Consider the following 20,509-nt stretch of genomic DNA (forward strand, 5'->3'; position numbering starts at 1 on the left):
TCTGAGCATCAGAAACCAATTTCCTCCCTGAACCCAGTCCTGTAACAAAACAAGGCTACCCCGCACACAGGCAATGTTATGAAGATGTGTGGTGTTTTGAACAGAGGAGTGTGTAGCAGGAGGTGGGTTAAGACTAAAAAGAAGCCAAACTGTGTTTCATGAACTAAGTCTTATCTTCAGCTCAGCATCCCTCCACAACATAAAAATAGATGCTTTCCACTTTGTTCTCACACACAGGTCTGTAAACTGCCATAAAATTACGCATCAAGTCAGCAGACACTGAATTTTGACTTGCATTTTTGTTCTCTTCTCGCTCCTGGATCCTTGATTCCTTTCTCCAATCAGCTTAATTAGCCCAAGCCCACCCAACAAGTACCTGGCTAGCAGCTACCTACCCTACACGTGCTGCTCTGCCTCTGAATCACTGCCTTGACTGAGCTCCAAGGGCTCTGCTTTAGTCCCCCTCCGGGTGTGCATGTATGAGCATGCAAGCTGCAGGCAACCCATGTCTCATCCCTATCTGTAGATAGCAAACGTAAATCACCTGGGCTGTTACACAACCAACACCTTACATCTGTACAAATTCGCTGCTCTGTTCACTGGTGTGTTTGCTTTGGTGTGTCTGACTAGTGAATCTCCGTGGTGGCAGGACCTGCGTGCCCTGCAGATGGAAGATTGCATCCTCCCAACATTTCCAGGAGGTAAGGAGCTCACGCAGCTCTTGGTATCTCCTCAGAGGAGAGATCAGGTGGCTTGTCCAGGAGGGCATGGGGAACCATGAAGCAGGTCGGGTTTAGAGTTTTCCTGGGGTGTCCAGGCTCGTGTTGCATGCTCCTGTCTGTCTCACCAATACCTGCATCCTTTACAGACCATGCATGTGTAGGAGGAGAAGGTGAGGGAGTCTGAGATTGCACAGCTACAATGGTTTTTACACACTGTAGTACTGCTCCAATTTTATTGGGAGAAGCACTGTCACTTCTTAGTGCTTGGCCATTGAACTGTGTATTGTCTGGGAGAGTGGTTAAGTGAAAATGCTTTTTACCAATCTAGCCATAATTTCTGTGTGGGAAATAATGATTATGTATTAAATTATTTTTGTCGACTTCAGTTTTTGCTTTTGACAAGATTGAGGAAAATACTGAACATTTCAGATCCTGCTCTCCTAGTCCCTTTTTGTTTATTCCTATAAACAAAAAGCCTTGTGCATGAAAGGGTCACATCTGTAGGACAGCGTGGCAGAGACGTGGAGTCTTCCTGACTCTTTTTACCCTATCTCATACAAATAACACGTTTTCACTGTAGCACCTATGCTGACAGTCGTCCTCCAGTGCACCTCCGGCGAAAAGTCTTCAGATAGCTCATTTCAACCTACAGGGCATCAGGAGCTGAAGGAAACCATTTCTCGTGCCATTGCTCTCATTCTCTAAACTCCAGTTTTTATTCCCTAAATATCTGCATTTCTATTCTGGTTTATAGCCAGTCTTTGTCTCCGTGTAAAAAGCTTACAGGTGCACGTAAATATGTGTTACTCACATATGTATAGTTGTACAGAAAGACTGGGAGGCAGTAGGTCTACATGACGCCCAGCCTTTCATTCTGGAACATGACAATCCTTTACGTAGCCACAGCCCTCAGATCAGTAAAAGCCTTTTCACTTGTCAGAGCCCTTCTGCCATTCCTGCAGACGTTAGCCCATCCTCTCCTCTGCCTGGTAGCCCTGGGCTCATGGGGATGTGGAGCGGCGAAGGGGGACCATGCCCTCCCTGCCTCCCATCCCATGAGCAGGCTGTAGGGCTTGCCAGAGCATAGTGTGTGACCACCAGCCACATCTCCATAAGGAAAACTTGAAAAGTCTTGTCCGAATCCCAACATCAACTGCTTTGGGAGGAGAAACAGGTTGCGAGGGCTGAGATCCAAGAGAGAGGCTCAGATTTTAATCTGTTCCTAAGAATTTGGAGCTGCGCTGGAGTCAACACCTGGAGATGCCTCCTCTTGCCTGCAGCCTAGATGCACCTGAGATACCTAAACTCTTGTGTCTTGTGGCACCAGTATCTCCCCAGGTGCTGTTGTACTGGACTGGCACAGCACTTCCCACTGGGGCCTTCTCACTATCATCTCTCCCGGTGCCCTCTCTGCTGCTGACCCCCAACAAATACCTCCTCACCCATTAGCATTTCCTGCCTTCCACACAGAAAACGTAGGTGTCACCTGCACCTAATCCCTCCTGGTTCCATGGGCTCCCATCCTACCCTGTTTCCTCTGGGGAAGCTGCTAGAAAGAGCCCACATACTGCCGACAGCTTGTCTGGCTGGTCCAGGAAGAGGCAATTTCCTGCCTCCCTCCATAAAACACAGCAGCACCTCCCAGGGCTTAGCGTGCACTCTGACATCAGGACAAAATTATTTCAGAAGTTTCTTGCTTTTGATGGTGCCAACATGGCTGCAGTGGGAAGAGTAACTTAAGATCAAACTTATAAAATGGCACGCATAAGGTTGGAAAATGTTGGCACGTTGTACTTATTTACTTCACATGTCTATGATTTCTGTCCTCTCCATACTGATGAGTTTCAGAGCCCATGTGTTATTCATCAGCACTTTTTGACTATCTAGATTAGTAAATATAAATGACAGAGAATAAGGTCTACTAATCAGTTTGCACAACAAAAAGCCTTTATCATAATAAAGAGTTAGGTCAGACAAAAAGTTTCTAATTAGCTTCATTTAGTTATCAATATAGTCAAGCCATTATTGGATTGAATTGAACAGTTTTTGTTTGGTTTTCTCCTTTATTGTTTCTATAAGAGGCCCAAGGCACCTTAGATAGATGCAAGGTTGCAAGACATTCTGTGCAAGGTGGATCAGCTCCACAAAGCCATGGTGCTATGTCAATTTAAGCAGCTAAGAATCCAGCCTGCACTTTTCAAATTTCATTCAAGGCTCTTGATGTAGCTTTATGTTGTTAATTAACTATATAACTTTTGTTTGAATCCTTTCATCTTACCACTGTTCTGGCTTGTGTTGCCCTACTCTCTTAGAACACTCTTTAGACCAATACCTAAAATACATTTTTTGAGAGAGACTTAGTGGTACAGGAAGGTGTCATGCTAAGATACAGTGATTTATATGCTCCTGATTAAGTTTAAATAATTGAGAAGTACTGGTATTCCATGACATTCTTCTTACCTACTTAGTTGCAATTAATCATCTGTTTTTCACCTTATGGTTTATCTTTTAGATTTTACTCCCAGATTTTTTCCTTCGGAGTACTGACACATACTTAAGGTTTAGTGGGGATTACTCCTGAGCAAGGAATGTCAAAAGACTTGTGAGAAACACAAGAAAAAAGATAAATGTAAGATTATTAGAGACAGCAACTTCACAGCAACTGCATATTTAAGCCAACAATCAAACCTACTGAAAGCCAGGGAAACCTTAGGCCAAGTTTCATTTCTCTCATAACTGCACAGACCTCAGAGACCGAAATTATTGATAATGATAGACATCTTGAGTTATCCTGACAAATAATCTGGAATTATCTTTATTGTAGTTATCTGAATCTTCCCACCTCCCTTCCCTGGTAGTTGCCTTCTCCTCCTCATGGAAGGCAGGCTGCCCAAAAAATGAGTCACCCACAAAAGATCAGAAAACATTGGCAGGCATCATCTACTCTTCAGGCCTGTGCTTTGTCCCAAGTGCTGATTGATGAAAAGCCTGATTAAAGAGAGAAGGCTGGTGGCACAGCGTGGGATGGCTGCCGTGGCACCGAGGGCCCCCTGCACCACAGGTGAGGCTTGCTGCCAGTGCCCGCCCGGGCAGGTGTGCCTCCAGCCACCCAGCACAGCACACCCCGGCTCCACGGGGGCTCAGGGGGTGAGCCCTGCACTCGTCTTGCTGCCGAGGTCCCGTAGCTCTAAGCCAAGGTAGGGTTTAGAAGGATACCCAGTCACAAATGGAAAGCAGGAACGGGGTGAGTGGCACAACCACTGTCGGCTCACAAGCAGCAACACCCCCTGCCTTCCTGACCATCTGACTAACCTGGTCTCCTGTGACAAGGTGACCCGATTAGGGAAAAGCTGTGGATATTGTTTACCTGGACTTTAGCAAAGCCTTTGACACCTGGAGAAAACTGACTGTTCGTGGCCTGGATGGATGTACTCTTCACTGGGTAAAAACTGGCTGGGTGGCTGAGCCCAAAGAGTGGTGGTGAACAGTGTTATGGCCAGCTGGAGGCCAGTCACAAGTGATGTTACCAGGGCTCAGTGTTGGGGCCAGTCCTGCTTAATGTCTTTATTGATGATCTGGACAAAGGGATCAAGAGCACCTATAGTCAGCTTGCAGACAACACCAAGCTGGGTGGCAGTGTTCGTCTGCTTGAGGGTAGGAAGGGTCTGCAGAGGGATTTGGATAGGCTGGATCCATGGGCTGATGCCAGTTTTATGAGGGCCAACGAGGTGTAGGTGCTGGGTCCTGCACTGGGGTCACAACAACCCCAAGCAGCGCTACAGGCTACAGGGGACAGAGTAGCTGGAAAGCTGCCCAGTGAAACACGACCTGGGTTGCTGGTTGACAGCAGCTGAACATGAGCCAGCAGCGTGCCCAGGTGGCCAGAAAGGCCAGTGGAATTCTGGCTTGTATCTACAACAGTGTGCCCAGCAGGACTAGGGCAGTGATCATCCCCCTATACTTGGCACTGGTGAGGCTACACATCAAATTATGTGTTCATTTTTGGGCCCCTCACTACAAGAAAGACATTGAGGTGCTGAAGCAAGTCCAGAGAGGGTCAACGGAGCTGGGGAAAGGTCTGGAGCACAAGCCCTATGAGGAGCAGCTGAGGAAGCTGGGGGGCTCAGCCTGGAGAAAAGGAGGGCTCCCTGCAAGGAGGTTGTAGTGAGGATGGAGATTGGCCTCTTCTCCAAGTTAAGAAGTGATAGGACAACAGGAAATGGCCCCAAGCTGGAGCAGGGGAGGTTTAGATTGGATTCCAGGAAAAAATTTTTCACAGAAGGGGTTGTCATGGATTGGAACAGGCTGCCCAGGGAGGTTGTTGAGTCACCAGCCTTGGAGGTGCTTAAAAGACAAGTAGACGTGGCACATGGGGCCATGGTTTGGTGGTGGGCTTGACAGTGCTGGATTAACAGTCAGATTTGGTGATCTTAAAGGTCTTTTCCAACCTAAGGTATTCTGTTATTCTATTCTGTGATTCCATGGCTCTTCTATAAAACTTCCAAATTCACTGCCCCAGGGTGCAGGCCACAGAGTAAATGCACAAGAAACATGTTGTGATCCACAGGTGACTCTTAACCTTTAGAGTAGACAGTGTGAGTCTGAGAAGGCTTAAGAGCTGGAAAATCTGATTGCTGTTCCCTCACTGTTTGCCCAAGTCCTCTGCTTTTTCTCCTAATTTATGTACACACTGAACAAAGTCATTTTATCCCCAAATTAATAATTGCTCCCTGCCAGTGTTTTGCTGCTAGGCCACATGAATGCATGCATATCCTTGATATTGTGATACAAATATTTTTACATGGATCTTTTCCCAGTGTCAAAGTAATATGCCCAGAAGACACGGGAGAAGAGTCATTATATATTTCTTAGGAAAAAAGTGTTGGGACTGCCAAATCTTGACCGGCATTATTATTGTGGGTAAACTGCTTAGGGACCAAGCTGCACTATCAGAGTCATTTACTGGCAGTTTAGACGCTCTCTGCCTCAGTTTGTCTTCTTGTAAAATGGACACAGAAGTGTCCCTCAAAGCTGTAAAGATTAATTCAGCTTTCTGAGAGATTTGAGATCGGTGCCCGAAGCAAAATAATCAAATGTGATGCTTCTGCTGATGAGGGTTTTATGCTGTACAGATTCAGGAATAAGTTATATGCATAGTTTTGTAGAATTAGGTTTAGTAGTGTTATTACCCATCAGTAATCAGACTGGTAAACTAAAATAAGACATGATCTAATTCACACCAAGAGAGATAGGCTCATTAAATTGAGCAGATTTGGTTTGTGCTTCTCCCATATCTCTGTAGTTGTACCACTCTCATTGAAAAAAAAATCCCCATTTGTAATTGTGCCTCGAAGTATTTATCCTTAACTGTAGAAGCTGTACTGTTCTGCCCTTTATCAAGAAACGTGGTATATGGTAGTTTGTGACATTTTCATTGTGAAAGACACTTAACATTAACCAGTTATTTAGAACCAAAAGTCCTTACCCTAAGATACATATGGTTGCACTTAAGCTAAAATCACCACTTTATGTTAGAAAATATTGGTTTCATCATAAAAGGTAAGTGTTCCCAGAAGTGTATTAAAATTCTCAGAGATACAAAAGAGTAATATTGGAATTCAATCTTGGGTACCAATGTAAAAATATTTAAATATGCTATAAATTGCACAGATCCAGCATGGTTCACTGAAGAATCTTTCAGGTTATTAAAATATTTTCAGTTCAATAAGAGACACTAAAAATAATCATGAAGTTTGTGTGCTGTTCAGTGTTAGGAACACTTCTATATATATTTATTCAATAAAGTTCCCCAAGTCACAAACAGAAGTTGCTTTGGCTCCTATGAGGAACAGTTAGAACAGGACAGCACATCAGAAAACAAAGTGGAAGAGAAAATGCAAAGATTATATCTAGTTCAACTCCAGTGGATGCGGTGAAAGGCAGAAAGGACTTTGGCGGCTGAATGGATTAATTCATGACATCCCTGCACCCAAAAGCTCCATACAGAGCCCATTCGGAACATCTTTAAGGCAAATGGGCAGCATTACAGGGGGCTCTAAATGAAAATAACGGCCCTTTTGTGCCATTCTAGCTTCAAGTGTCGGAAAAACAAAAGTCAGTTTTGCCATCTCTGCTGGAACAGAAGACTTGCTAATTGCTGCTCAGCGGAGGTTTTGCTAACAGCCCACCTTTTTGACAGGTTATCAGGTAGAGTAAAGGAAAGGATGCTGCAGCAGTATGTGGGCTGCAAATGGAGCAAACGCATCTTCAAATCTGTGATGCAAATACAAAGTAGGAGTAGCAATAATATTTTTACCAACAACCTCTAACACTGCTGCGTTTGATGAGTTTACAATAAAATCCCAAATAAGCCTCCACAAAATTTTCCTCTAGATTTGGCTCTGTCTTCGCGAAGCTTGATTTTGGAAAGGGATCCCGGGTCTACAGCTTCAGATTGAATAAGGACAACAGATCTAATTCACCTCAGTTATCAGTGCCTCTAAAGATGCACATAACTTATTTGCTTAAGTGTGTAATTGCTGTCTTTAACTGCAATGAATGACCCTATCAAAAAGTTAAGCAGGAGTAATAGCGCCACCCGAGGCAGAAAGCATCATGCAAATTGTCATAGGATGTAGTTAAAGCTGCATGTACACCTTAGCTCAAAACCACGTGTACAACTCCACAAAATAATACTTTTTTTTCTATGCAAATTCATCTGTGCTCTAACTGAAAGGTCTACTGGGACCTTGTGATTTGGCATCAGAAATCTTACCCTAAGTACCCCTGTTTTCTTCTTATGAAGCTCTCAACCTTGCTTGCCAAATTGGGATAGTGAGACCATGGTGTCTAGCAGGTTGTTTGTTCCCCGGGGTTTCATATGCATTTTGCAGCAAATGTTTTTCAAAGTATCTTATGTTAAAGGATCCTTGCAGGAATTCTTACGCAGGAGCAGCTTTATTTATTTAGGTCAACATTAGCACTATTTCCTGCTTGTTGTGAATACTGTCTCAGGGGAGAATTTGTTTGTCATTTTAGTCTGAAAATGACAGGATAAAAATAGACAGGACAATTGCATACATAGCTGGCATGGGGTTTTTTTAGCTAACTTGTTGCAAGAGTCTGGATGGAGGTTATTATTCTACTAAATGCCCTCAGTTCAGTGGTAAATTTTTCCGTGTTTCTACTCTCCTTCAGTGTTTTTATCCTACATTGCTATTTCCCTGCTCCTCCCTTCTTTCTGCTGTCATCTCCCCTTCTTCCCCTTTTACACGGGGGACTTACAGAGAACACAGTTACATTGGAGAGAGTTCATCATTTGAATGCTGAGACAAAGTCAGAGGTCACTCTCACACAGAGCTCACCAGCATCTCTTAATAATCCTTATACCCAGTTCCTCTTGCTCTCTGCTCAGTGTATAATTTCTCCAAGAGATATTTTGTTCTTAACAATAACACGTTTCTATCGTGCTCCACGAGGTTCAAGCACACAGCTGTTACTGTGAACTCCCATGGAAGCTGATAGGGTATTTGACTGTCAAGAAGTAGATTAATGTAGTTTGGGAGATAGTTTCCTTATAAACATTAACTTTAGAAGGAAACTGAAGTATGTGTTTACTTTTCACTCCTGAGTACAATTAAGGCTAATCCTCTATATTTTTATAAGGGTATTTCTGCACGGGAAGTTCTGGAGTTCTTTGCTAACTCAGGACTGTGCATAAAAGCATTTAAAAATATGATGAGGTGGTGGTGTAGCTTATTTTATTCACAGTCATGTTGTATGTTTGCTCTTTTTAAAGGAAAAATGAAGAATCAGTTTTAAAGATTGACATGCCTGGAAATATTTTCCTGTGGTTACATGAAGCAAGGTGTAGACTTTAATGCCAAAAGAAAGGGTCCTCCACCTTGTCAGTGAATCCCATAATCAGGTTGCAATAGTAACAGATTACAGCTGTCATGTTTCTTTTTTCTCCAGGTTCTGATTTCTCTCCCTATCTCTGGTTTTCTTCTAGTAAGAGATACCCGGTGGCTCATTTTGCTCAGGTCATCCAGGAGAACTTGCATGGGCCAGTAGTTTCCATTACATTTATCTCATCTCCTGTCTTTTGCAGCTAACCTAAATGAGTGCTGTGCAGGCACTGAACTATATTTGCCTCTGTGGTAGTTTGAGAAAAACAAAATCCTAATTCCGGAAGTTTTCCTGAAATGCATCCTCTCCATGAATGACAGGAATAGTTTAAGCAAAACTTTATTACAGTGGTGTTTCTTTACATTGTGGATGTCAAATAAATAATTAATGCAAAACTCTCAGACCTGTTCTTGAAGCCTTGCTACAGCCCCACTGTGCTGCGAGAGGGATGTGGGGTACCTAGAGCTGGCCAAAAGTGCAGAGCAAAGGATTTCCATGGCATCAGCCAGTTGGTGGCTGACCCAATGCTGATAGACCCACTATTACCCCAACAGGTCCTCCCACTCCAGCCCGTGCTGTTGCCTCCACAGTTCAGGAACGCTGTCCAAGGCACCTGTCTCAAGGTTTTTGCTTCAAACAACTCGGATGATGGAAACCCTGACTGGCCCTGACTTGCAGCAGTGCTGGGTTTCCTCGGGAATGCTGAGCTTGAGCTGCCCTTTGGTCTCTCTCCTGGTTTTACCAAATGTGAATATGAGCTTGGCATAGTTTGTGATCTCAGAAGAAGTCAGCGTGCAAAATACCTCCCGTTGATGGTGGCACTGAAGCCCCGCTCTTGTGGGCTGAGGTGGGTGGGAGCCTAAGCTCTCTGCTGGCTATGGACCCACCACCCTACTGCAGGGGTCTCACCCCCTTTTCCCTGCAAACATGCTCTTGGAGGTGAGCCCATGACAAGCCATTCTCTGAGGTACAAACACAACAAGCACACACGCTGCTGCCTGCCTACTCCAGAGGATTTCCTGGTGCTTTTAGGAGACTAGAAGCAAGATGAAATGTTCTAGCACTTTAAAGGAGGACAAGGCATTGGTGGGAGGCTTGTTTAGTGTCTGAGTGGGATCATGACTACGATGTTCATCTGCATGTTACCAGCATGGAATACACGCAGTTTGAAGACAAGTAGGCTCAGAAAGAAAGGAAAACTTCCAGGGAGGGAGGAGGCAGAGTGAAAGACTGCTAACGCTTGCAGCACGAAGATCAGGGGAAAGATGGAAATACCAGAGCAAGATAATCTCCGAGAGGAGGAGATCAGGCACAGAAAATCAACACCTGATGGGAGGCTACCCTAAATACCTACTGGGAGGCTGGTATTTACCCTCCAGGCAGTAGCAGGGCAGGCGCCAAATCTGCCTGTTGAAGAAGCAGGAGGTTACCAGCAAAACTAGCACACCATGACCCTGAGGGACCTTTCTTTCAAACACATGATTAGATTGCTGGCATGGAGAGAAGCTGGCAGCCCCGTTTCACACTAGCAATGATGTCACATAGCTCTTATTTCAGAAGCATCTCCGTAAAGTTGACAGCTACTGTTATCGTCTGATTCTGCTCAGATTGCTAACGTTGGTGTCTGAGGCGGGTTTTCAGTGATCTCTGAAGGAGCAGCTGTGCATAATGGATGGAAGGTGTCTTTTAGCATGTGCTTAGCAGTTATCCACACATTTTGGTAGCCTTTCAACTACGTGAAAAAGCCAACCAGTAATAGCTCATTGTTTTCTAAGGTATTTTAAGGGAGGAAAAGAACACTTGCAGCTTCCTTAGGATTTCAGGGTGTTTCATAGGTTGGTTTAAGGCATTGTGACTTTTTAGCAATGCTCCTGCATCAGCTTCTTCACATTGTTTTCTCTTAGAGAGGGAAAATGTAGGACCTCTTCCCGCTTAATTAGGCCTCATCTGCTAAACAGTTATGTCACTATTTACATATGAGTAGTCCCCACTGAAGTCAAGTCCTGCAGTTGTATACTTCATCTGGTAACAATGTAAATCCAAGATAAACAGACTTGGAACAAGAGATGTACATTGCCTTATATGTATGAACTACCTGCATATAGCAAATGCTGTGCCCTGTCATTCTGGCAAAACGCTAGCAGCTATCCTGTTCCAACACCCTGTAAATGGATCACCTGATTATTAGTTTTAAACGATGGGCTAAACTCTACTCACTAGTCCCAGCTTTTACTGAAGTGTATGGCTTGTCAAGTGAGTAACTTTGAGTCACTTGTGCCCCTCTACAGTAATAAGGAAAAATAACCCTCCACACCTACTCGGGTTAAGTGATTTTTCACAGCTGGCTCTCCCATGGCCTAGGAAAAAGCTCTTCTAGCGCTAAACACCGTAGCTGGAAACAAGATGTAGGGAAAGGAAATGTCTGGAAATTCAACAGGCATCTGGGTTTAATTCTACTCCCTCCCCTTTCTAATGCCTTTATTGCAGGGATCCCTCAGAGCTGTCTGACAGAGGAGTGACTCTCCTCCATCATTTGTGCGCGTTAACTGATGTCCCAACTTCAGCTCTGGTCCATCAGAATGGCTTGGGCTGTTCGCTCACCTGTGAATGGCACTATGAGGAAAGAGCTATGATTTATGCTACCTCCTCCTCCTCTTCTGCCAGATAATTCCCGTGCTCCACAGCATCCTGTATTACCTGTTTTACCAATGACCTTTTGTTCTTCCATACGCTTTTGTACCGTTCCCTTGATTACTGTGCGTATTCATTTCATGAACTACATCGAAGCAATCTAAAGCAAACTATCCCCTCAGCAAACACGTGCTTAATTGGGTCTGTTGAGTATGAGATGGGTTATCAGTTCTCACCTATCCCCAGGGAAGTGGGTGGAGTCCTGTGCTTAAGCAGAAATCTTGACCAGGAGCTCTTCCAGTTAGCTCTCTAAAGAGTATCTTTGCTTGTGGTTCTTTCAACATGACCCCGGGCAAACCCCATCAATTTGCTCTGGAAAAAGCAGCTGGACAGGGCTAGATGTCCAATTCCTGCTGTGGATCTGGGAAGATTTTGTGGAAGGTTTCTTTGGGGTTTTTGTTTTGTTTTGTTTTGTTTTTTGTTTGTTTGTTTGTTTTTGTTGTTGTTGTTGTTGTTGTTTTTTAGTTTAACGTTATTACATCAGTATAATACTATGATCCAGCAAAAGTTTCTTCTGGGCATCTCTAACAGCTGAGACCTTCATGAGAAAATGAAGATATCTAGAATATAACGAAATGAGAAGTAGGGACAGTGCTGCAGACAAAGTACTTTCTTACAAGTGCTACAGGTAGAATTAGTTTCTCAATGAGAGACTATGTTTCTGGAGCAATAAAATAAGTATGTAGAAATATGTTTTAACTCATATTGCATCTTTAGAACGTTCTCTCTATAAAAAACCACTGGGGATGCCACAAAGTCAGAAACTCTGAAGATTTAGGTATGTATTTATGTAATCCAAATATAAATTGTGCAACTTGCTACCCAGAGTAGATACTACCAAATAATTTTACTCCCCTGAGGAAGAGGCAGAAGCAAATTGTTTAGAAGACTGGGAGAAAGCACTGCAAGTCCACTTGTTGAAATATATACACTTTTTTTTTTTTAATGCTAATGCCATTTAAAAGCCAGTATTCCTGATGAGTATTAACACTAACTAGGAGTGCTTCCAGCTGTTGGAGGAAAACTTCAGCTTCCTAACTGAAGATCAGTACTTAAGGCTGTATCTCAGGTGACACCCTATCAGTGATAGGATGATCTGTCGGGTGCAGTGTTACATCAGCAACAGCCTTTCTGACGGGCTCTGCCTGTACATGGCAAACAGCAGCATGTGGTGCAGGTGAAGGGATTCAGCAGTTCTCCCCAAGGCAGCTTTCCTGGAGACCACTTGACTTTCCTTCTAACACCTTGCCCCCAGGACAGCCGAGGCAGAAAAGTACCAGCTGTACCAGTCTTAGGGCAGCATCTGCTGGTTATTGCATGGATCAACATAGATGGTTGTCATGGAAGAGGCTGCTTGCTTTGGCTCCCAGGCAGAGGTACCTGGGACTCGGGGGGCGGGAGAAACGAGCGCTCTGGAGAGAAACGACCCGTAAATGCAATTCCAACAGTCAATCAGGAGAGAACGGGAGTGGACGAGGATCTTCTCGGTCTTGGGTGGGGTTTTTTGGGGGTTTTTTGTTTGGTTCTTTCTTTTTTTTTTTTTTTTTTTTTTTTTTGTTATGAGAGGCAGCACCCACAAACTTTGGCAAGTCCAGGTTCCGTTGGCTGCAGTTCGCCTTCAAAGGCGAAGAATCCCGCCCCCCCCCCCCCCCCACCCCTGCCCGCACCCCCTCCCCGCGGGGTTCTCTGAGCCGGGGAGGCGGGGCAGCCACTGAGAATAAACTCGAGATACGGAGACAAAATGGGGACGAGGACTTTGTGAGCCTTGACAGGAGTAATACCGGGGCTCGGCCACCTCTCTCGGGGACAGAGACCGCAGTTACGCCCAGGTGTGAGGGTGTTCTCGCAACGCAAGCGGGCTCGACAGGACCCAGCCACAGAAATCACGGGCGGAGCCGGGACGCTGCTGGGGCCCCGGGGGAGGGGAGAAGGGGAAGGAAAAGACAGACCGCGGGGATGCGCCCGGCTTCCCTCCGCCTCGCCGGCGGCGGGGGCTCGGTGCGGGGTCGGCGGGGCAGCCCACCCCCGGGATGCGCCTCCCGGTGAGGATAGAGCGAGGAGGGGGAGGAAAAGTGTGCGGGGAAGTTGCGGCTGGGGAAAAGCAGGGGTTTCCGAAGGCAGCTTGTCTTGGCAATTGTGCCATGCTCCTCTTGTGGCAGGACCTAGTATGCAACAAGTCCCTGGAGCACTTCCCGTGTGAGCGCAGAGCGAACGTGACATTAAAAAAACCCAAACAAATAAAAAACCAAGCAAACAAAAAAACCCCAAACAAACAAAAACACACGGGGAAAGAAAGAAAGAAAAAAAAAAACCAAAACCCAAACACAAAAAAACTCCAAATGGTTACTTACCTGTCCTCACTGCAAATCTCCAGAGCCGGCTCGTCTTGCACGGCCCCAGGTGCGAGCCGGGAGGTGGAAGGAGGGCGGTGGGAGTCAGGGCTCAGTGCACGGCGCTCCCCGCCGGCCAGGACTTTCTTCGGGAACTTACTGTCCCGCTCCAGTTTCCTGGGAGGCGGCTGCGATCACGTTTTATAGTGTGTTGTTGGTAACCCCTCTCATTCATTAAGATCACGTAAGAACTCAGAGGGAAACGTGACTCTGAGCTAAGGCGTTTGCGTAAATCTATAGGTTTTTAAAACTCCCTGCCAGTTGCTTTCTGTCTTCTGTAGGCACCAAGGTGGTGGAGAGTTTAAGCTTGCGGATATTGCAAAGGGTTATTAGATTCATAAGTCACACCAAGTGGTGGGCGATCCACTGAGCAAAGCAGAAGTTCTCACATGATGACTTCAAACAAGACACATTACCTTCCAGCATCTGTTGGAGAGACTGGATTTTAAGACACTTCTGTCTCCAGGACAGCAAAGAAACAATGGTGAGTACCTATAAAAAAGCCTATTTTTAATAACTGGAGAGAAGAACAAAACAACAACAACAACAAAAGCTTGAGATGTTGCTTAACGACAGTATCTGATATCACGGGCTCGGCTTTCTAGTACTTAATACACCAAAGCGCGTAACCCGCGGAGGCCGGGAGAATTGTGTTTTTAGACAGCGTAACTTTAATTGCGGCGCTCTTTGATTTAGGGCTGCGATGGAAACACCGCGTCTGAGAGAGAAAACTTGGGAGCTGTCGCGGCCGGGCTGCCGCCGGGCGCTCGCCTCCCCTCCCCGGCTCGCTCTCCTGCCCTGTCTCCCTCGGCGGGCACGGGAGGCGCCTGACGCCCGCCGTCGGGGGGGACGGGGGGGCCGTCGGGGGGGGGCAGCTCCGCGGAGCGGGGGTCGGGGCTGCCCCGGCGGGGGGGGGGGGGGGGGGGGGGGGGGGGGGGGGCGCGGAGCGGCGCGGCCGCGGCACGTGACAGGCGGGGGGCCGGGGCTCGGGGCGGCCCGGGCGCGCAGCGGGCGCGGCGGCGGAGCGGAGCGGAGCGGAGCGGAGCGGGGAGGGGAGGCGGCGGCGGCGGCGGCGGCGGCAGCACCCTGGACAGCGGCGGCGGGGCCCCGGCGGGAGGCGGCCCCGCACCGCTCCGCATCGCCTCGCGACCCCGCGGGCTCCGGGAGCCGCCGGGCACCGGGCACCGGCTTCCCTCCCCCGCCAACCCACCACCCCCCCCTCCCTCCCCGGACCTTCCCCTCCCTCCCCTCCCCGCCCGCCGCCCTCTCGCCCCGCTGGAGCTGGGCTAAGTTGAATTCCTAGCGGCGCGGGCTGGAATAGGAACAAGAGAGGAGGGAAGAAAAAAAAAAAAAAAAAAAAAAAAAGAAAAAAAAAAAAAAAAAGAGTCTTGCAAGCTCCGGGGGTTGGTTTGACGGTGTCAACTTTGGGAAATGCCAGTATTTATCTCCGCGATCTAGCCACTGCTCGTGGTGTTAGCTGTGACCAAGGTAAGCGGAGGGGGAACCCCCTCGGCGGCCCCCTCCGGGTCCTGCCTCTCTCTCTGTGGTGCGGGGATGGGTGCCTGCTCTTTGCCTAGTTTTGTTACCTTGCTGGCTGCTCGGTGTGTGAGGACTAGAAAAGGTAGGAGAAGCTGGATGAGACTGCACTACGAGTTGAGTTAAGTTGTGCCTGATTTAACCTGGGAATCTCGTCTATGTGCGTGTGCATGCTTTGGGAAGAGATGCAACTGATCTTTACCTAGAGATGCAGATGCGACGGATTCTTTTTTTTTCCTAGCTAAGGATGCAAGTTGATTTTGCATAGCTAAAGAGATGCAGCTGAGCTCTAGCTGGCACTGTGCACGACTGATCTTACATAGATAAAGAGACGCAGCTGATCTTTACCTACATGGAGATTAACTGACCCCTCTGTGTACGCAACCTACGGCTGAAAGGGAGAGCCGTGCATGTATTGCTGATGATCCAATATCCGCATCTACTTTGCTATAATTAATGATGTGAGTGCGTGCGTGCGTGTGTGTGTGTGTGTTTGACAAGCCTGAAACCCAAACGCAGCCCCCCCAACTGGAGATCATTCGGATAAGCTTTCTGCTCATCTCCCTATCTCTAGTGCCTCCCCCCACACCCCCCCCCCACCCCCAACCCCTCGCTTCCGATTCTTCCTACGTAGAAATGTAGCTAATAATATTTAGTCTCCGGGCTAAAAATAAGCTCTGGAAAGTCAGCAGTTTGGCGGAGCAGCGGCGGTAGCAGCAGTGCTCGCAGGTAGCGAGGCTCTGGGGGTCCCCGGCTCTGCACGGAGAGGCTGTGCATCGCCCACCCCCCCGCTCCCCGCGCTGCCGGGGGCAGTGCGCTCCCGCGAAGGAGGGTCCGCACGGAGCCGCGCTGCCCCCGCCGCCCCGCTCCAGCCAGCCTGCGCCTCCCCTCCCGGGGAATCCCGGCCGCCGGGAGCCACCCTTCCTCCCCGCCCCGGCGGAGCCGAGGGGCGGCCGGCCGAGCCCCCAAACACGGCCACGGCGCGGGGGCGACGGGCGCTCCCTGCGGCAGAGCCGGCGGCGCCCCGCGGGCCCCGCTGCGGCGCCGGGGCCCCGCCGGGCGGGAGGGAGGCAGGGAGGGAGGGCGGATCCCGCCGCCCCCGCCTCCCGCCGGGCTCCCGCTCCGGCTCGCACGTAGCGCCGCCGAGCAGGGAACCCCCCGGCAGGCGGGATGCCGGCCCCGCCGCGGGGGAGGCGGCGGCGTCCCCACCGCGCAGCCGGGCGGAGCCGCCGCGCAGGGCACCGCGGGCCGGGCCGGGCCGGGCCGGGCTCCCCCCGCCGGTGTCCCCCGGTGCTCCCCCCCGCCCCCACCGCGGTTGCCACGGCGACCGCCTCCCCCCAGGAGGCACCGTCCTGCGGAAACGGGGGCGCGGTGCCGCGGGGATGGGGGCGGCGGGGATGCCGCCCCTCCGCCGCCCACTGCGCCCCGCGCCCCGGGAGAAGCTCTTCGCCGGCGGCCCCCGGACGGCACCGCTCGCCGCGCCGGGCACCGGAGCCGGGCCGGGCACCGGCACCGGCCGCAGCCAAAATGGAGGTGCTGCAGGACGGCACCGGAGGGGCGCCGGGCGAGGGGGTTCCCACAGAAGTCGGTCACCTGGCGCCTCTGCTGCGGTGGTATCTGTTTGGGGTGGCGGGGTTTGGGGTTTTTTTTTATCACGAAAGCGAAGCGGCCGCTCTCCTCTCCGGGAGATGCGCTGCCGGCGGCCCGGGCTCCGCGCCGCGCCCCCCGCCCCCAGGCCGGCCGGGGAGAGGGGCCGGGCAGGATCCCTCCGTGGATTTTTCCATTTTCACTTGGAGAACTTGCGTTTGCTGGGGATGCCTGTCAGGGTGCCATATGAGGCAGTTCTTGGCAGCTCTAAGGCGAGGAGAGAGGAGGCCGAGAAGAGCCAGGTCGCAGCAGCATCCGTCATTTGCGGGCCGGGTGAAACTCAGACACTCGTAGTTTGCAGTGTTGGTTTCATTAAATTCATAATGAAACGTCCTCTGACCTTTTTTCACAGAGGATGAAGTCATGTGGTAGAGCTAATATCTGGATACATCCACTGTGAACTAATGGTTGATGAGCCCTACTAAAAATCTATCCACTTCCCAAAATAAATTGTTCTGTTATATAGGAGGTTGCCAAGGAGCTTCTATTTATATGAATTTTCCACTCCATGCATAATTTTGTGTATCTTCCTATATTTTAGGTTTGCACCCATTACTTTCTTACCAGCTCTTAAAAAACTCTGATATTTCCCTTTCTGCCTCTGTTGCCATGTTTCTCTTGAATTCTAATGATTCTCTGCAGAGACGCATGGGACAGGCAGCTGCTAACAAATGACACTGGGCCATATTTGGTCACATTTGCTCACGGTGACTCATACCTTAATCTGCAAGTAGCTTTATTGATTTTAGTATCTACTATTTCTCCAAGAGCTGTCACCACTTTGGTGGTGGTTCATCACCACCTTTCATCTCTTACGGTTATGACACCGTAAAATGTCCAATCTTCTTTGAATATCTCTTCATCCTGCAAAGTTTTGACATGGCAGTCTATCTTTCCCCTTTTTTTAATAGTTTTGTTTTACCTAGTACCACAAGTGTTGTCTTCAGTGGTTTGGTGTCTGTCAGGTGTCTGTGTCCAGCATGAGATTTTTTTTTTTTAATATGCTGTTTGACATGGGTATTGCCTCTGCAAGTTTGCCATTCTCAGCAGCTCTCCATTTGGATAACTTCTTGGATTTTCAGCATTGTTAAACAATTTCCTGTTTCAAATGGTCTGATAGTTCTCAGTATTTATTTTTAGTGACCACCATTCACAGGCATGTGTGCTGGCGGATTAATGTCTAGCATTTCATTAATCTGAGGTGGCTGGACGCATACATTTGGCTTTTTACAGCAAGTCCTTTATTTCTTTTCTTTATCACACCAATACTGTTGAGCTCCTAGAAATGCCCTAAGAAAATGCAGACTGTGTGCCATTTATTTACCATAAGTTGCTTCCTAAATACGGTGGCATACGGTTGCCCTGCCATGAGAAATTCTGGAAAGGTGGATGAATCCCAAGGGACAGATTTTCCTTAGAACTGTAAGTCTTACCATGAATCACTGTAGTAAATCACCAATGAGCACTTGAAGATGTAGGTGCTAGAATTTTTTAAATCAGGTACGCAAACAAAGAGAGTATCCATGAGATTTCAGGAGAACTAGTTCATTCCTCTAGCAAAAAATAGTCATGTCAAGTTCTGTGAAAAGGATCTGTAAGAAACAGTACCTCTCAAAATTGTGGGAAATCAGTAGTTTCCCTAGACCTTGGGAAAGAGACAGGTAGCACAAGGTAAAATACGTATGGATAGACACTTTCACGGCTCCCTCCCCTTTGAGCTAACATTAGATTGGGGCTAAGAAACTAGGGCTAGCAAAAGCAGGCTTGTCAAAGTGGTCCTTAAAATGGATTTGATGGCTTTTGGGGCATGAAGAACTAGAAAGAAAAAAATGAACAAATGCAGGACTGGTTTTTGCAATCCTCATTTTCATTTGTGGTCAGCAAGTCCAGCTAGTCATAAGGACCACAGAATACGGGCAGATGATACGTAAAAAAAAAGGGTATTACTTTTGTATGCCTGAAAGCAGGATTTTGAAACAAGTGTGAGTATCCAATGTTTCTCTTGTGTATGAGTTTCCAAGCGTTTTTACACCTCCTTTCTGTGTCTCTCCCACCACATTGTTAGGAATACTAAAATGCCCTGACAGGGAAATGTCAGGGGGCATCCTGCAGTGCCCAGGGCACGTGATGAGCAGGTTCTCATGCAAGCTGCTCACCAGCTTTGGTGAATCCCTACACCCACGTGCCAGCAAGGTGTAGGGTAGGGCGCTGGCTTCTCCTATGAACTGAAAATATCTCTGAGACATACTCTTGCAAAACTGTAGCCAGGAAAACATACCAACTGACATGGAGTTCATATAACAACTGCCCACCCATTTCATTATTTCACAAATGTGTGATTCGTGCTTGTGAGCTGTCACCATTAACATTTCCATCTGTCTCAATATTGCTTCTATTCTTAGTTGCTTTGTGATAGATGTAGGTGTATGAAAAGGATTTTTCCCCCCTCCTTGTGTCGTGAAACAAAATAAATGAAAGCCACATATCTGTAATCCACGCATTTCACGCAGGCAGCAAGAAATACAGGCACTTTTGTGGCACTCCCATTACTAGATGTAGAGGTGGAGTAAGAAGCCAGAAGTGAGTAAGCAGGAAGGGAAGTAAGAAGTCCATGTGGCCTCTCGGTGCTGCCGGAACATGTGCTCAATGGGGAAAACCATAAATAAGGCAAAATCTAACTCCAAAAGAACAATATTGCTTTGATTGCCTTTTGAGCATGCAGTTGGAGAGACCTATTTTCCTAACCGTGTAAGTATGGGAATAATTTTATTTACCATGTAATCCTAATTGGTCTCTTCCTGAGGCAATCTCAAAGGGAAAATAGCTGTGACACGCTTTGGTGTTCAACAGATGAGGTCCTCAGCTGTGTAGATATTTCTAAACTCAGAGCTTTCAAGCTACTCATCGCTTGGACACACAGAAAACTCTCTGCGTAACGTAGACAAAACCTGCATTCCCCAGTACCTCTATGCCAAAAGTGGAATCGATGGGCTACCTGTGGAACTGATCTGACGTTTCACAACAGTCTCCAGCAAAAGTGAAATCTTGCTCCAGTCACGTTATTCGTGTTTTCATTTGAACTTCATGGCAGAGTGCAAACTCGTAGTCTCCTGATGGAAAAAGTCTTTTGAAGTCGCTAATGGATGTGACTGATTTCCACCCCTGGCGCAGGTTGACGCTTCCCAGAGAGGCAGGGATTAGCCAGGTCTGGTCCGTGGCATAAGCTGGGCAGCAGGGGGTTGGCCCCTGCCCCTCCTTTGCTCGTGGAGAGCCTTGGGGCCAGGACATTGCCACAGAGCCAACTCTGCTGTCGGTAAGTGGTTTCCTCACAGTCCCAGGCTGTTGTATTGTCTCCCATGGGGAACATTAGTGGTGGGACTGTAATGGACCAAAGTCTTGCCAGAAGTGGCCAAGTGTATACTTTCTCTTCCCCTTGCCTTTTCGTGGTTTGGTCTGTCTTTTTATTTTTTTTTTCCCCTTCCCAAAATAGCACACAAAACCCCAATTTAACAAGCGTAAACTGTACACTCTGGCCTCCAATTTATTTTGACATTTGGCAAGAATGATTATGCAACATGTTCATTAAGTCATAACATTTTCGCTACTTTCCCATTC

At 47.8% G+C, this 20,509-nt stretch overlaps 1 protein-coding gene and 1 long non-coding RNA gene across 4 annotated transcripts in view; one reads left to right on the top strand and one right to left on the bottom strand.

The window, feature by feature from the left end:
• The window catches only part of LOC120325103, a 39,554-nt gene extending 25,704 nt beyond the window's left edge, over positions 1 to 13,850 (bottom strand). For both annotated transcript variants that reach the window (XR_005566926.1, XR_005566925.1), the window contains exon 1: positions 13,673 to 13,850. This is a non-coding gene — a long non-coding RNA (uncharacterized LOC120325103). The remainder of the gene's footprint in view (positions 1 to 13,672) is intronic.
• Positions 13,851 to 13,885: 35 nt separating this feature from the next.
• The window catches only part of BDNF (brain derived neurotrophic factor), a 41,274-nt gene continuing 34,650 nt past the window's right edge, over positions 13,886 to 20,509 (top strand). The window contains exon 1 of one of the 2 annotated variants that reach the window (XM_027735738.2): positions 13,886 to 14,195. In XM_027735738.2, coding sequence (XP_027591539.1) covers positions 14,193 to 14,195 — 3 coding nt within the window. In that variant the 5' untranslated portion in view covers positions 13,886 to 14,192. Of the gene's footprint in view, positions 14,196 to 15,106; positions 15,200 to 20,509 lie in introns of those variants that run through there. The other variant, XM_027735732.2, reaches the window with a different exon arrangement.

The sequence above is a fragment of the Pipra filicauda genome, unplaced genomic scaffold, assembly GCF_003945595.2.
Source record: "Pipra filicauda isolate LSUMZ 115617 unplaced genomic scaffold, ASM394559v2 scaffold82_size2718185_pilon, whole genome shotgun sequence".
In the NCBI taxonomy this organism is placed as follows: domain Eukaryota; kingdom Metazoa; phylum Chordata; class Aves; order Passeriformes; family Pipridae; genus Pipra; species Pipra filicauda.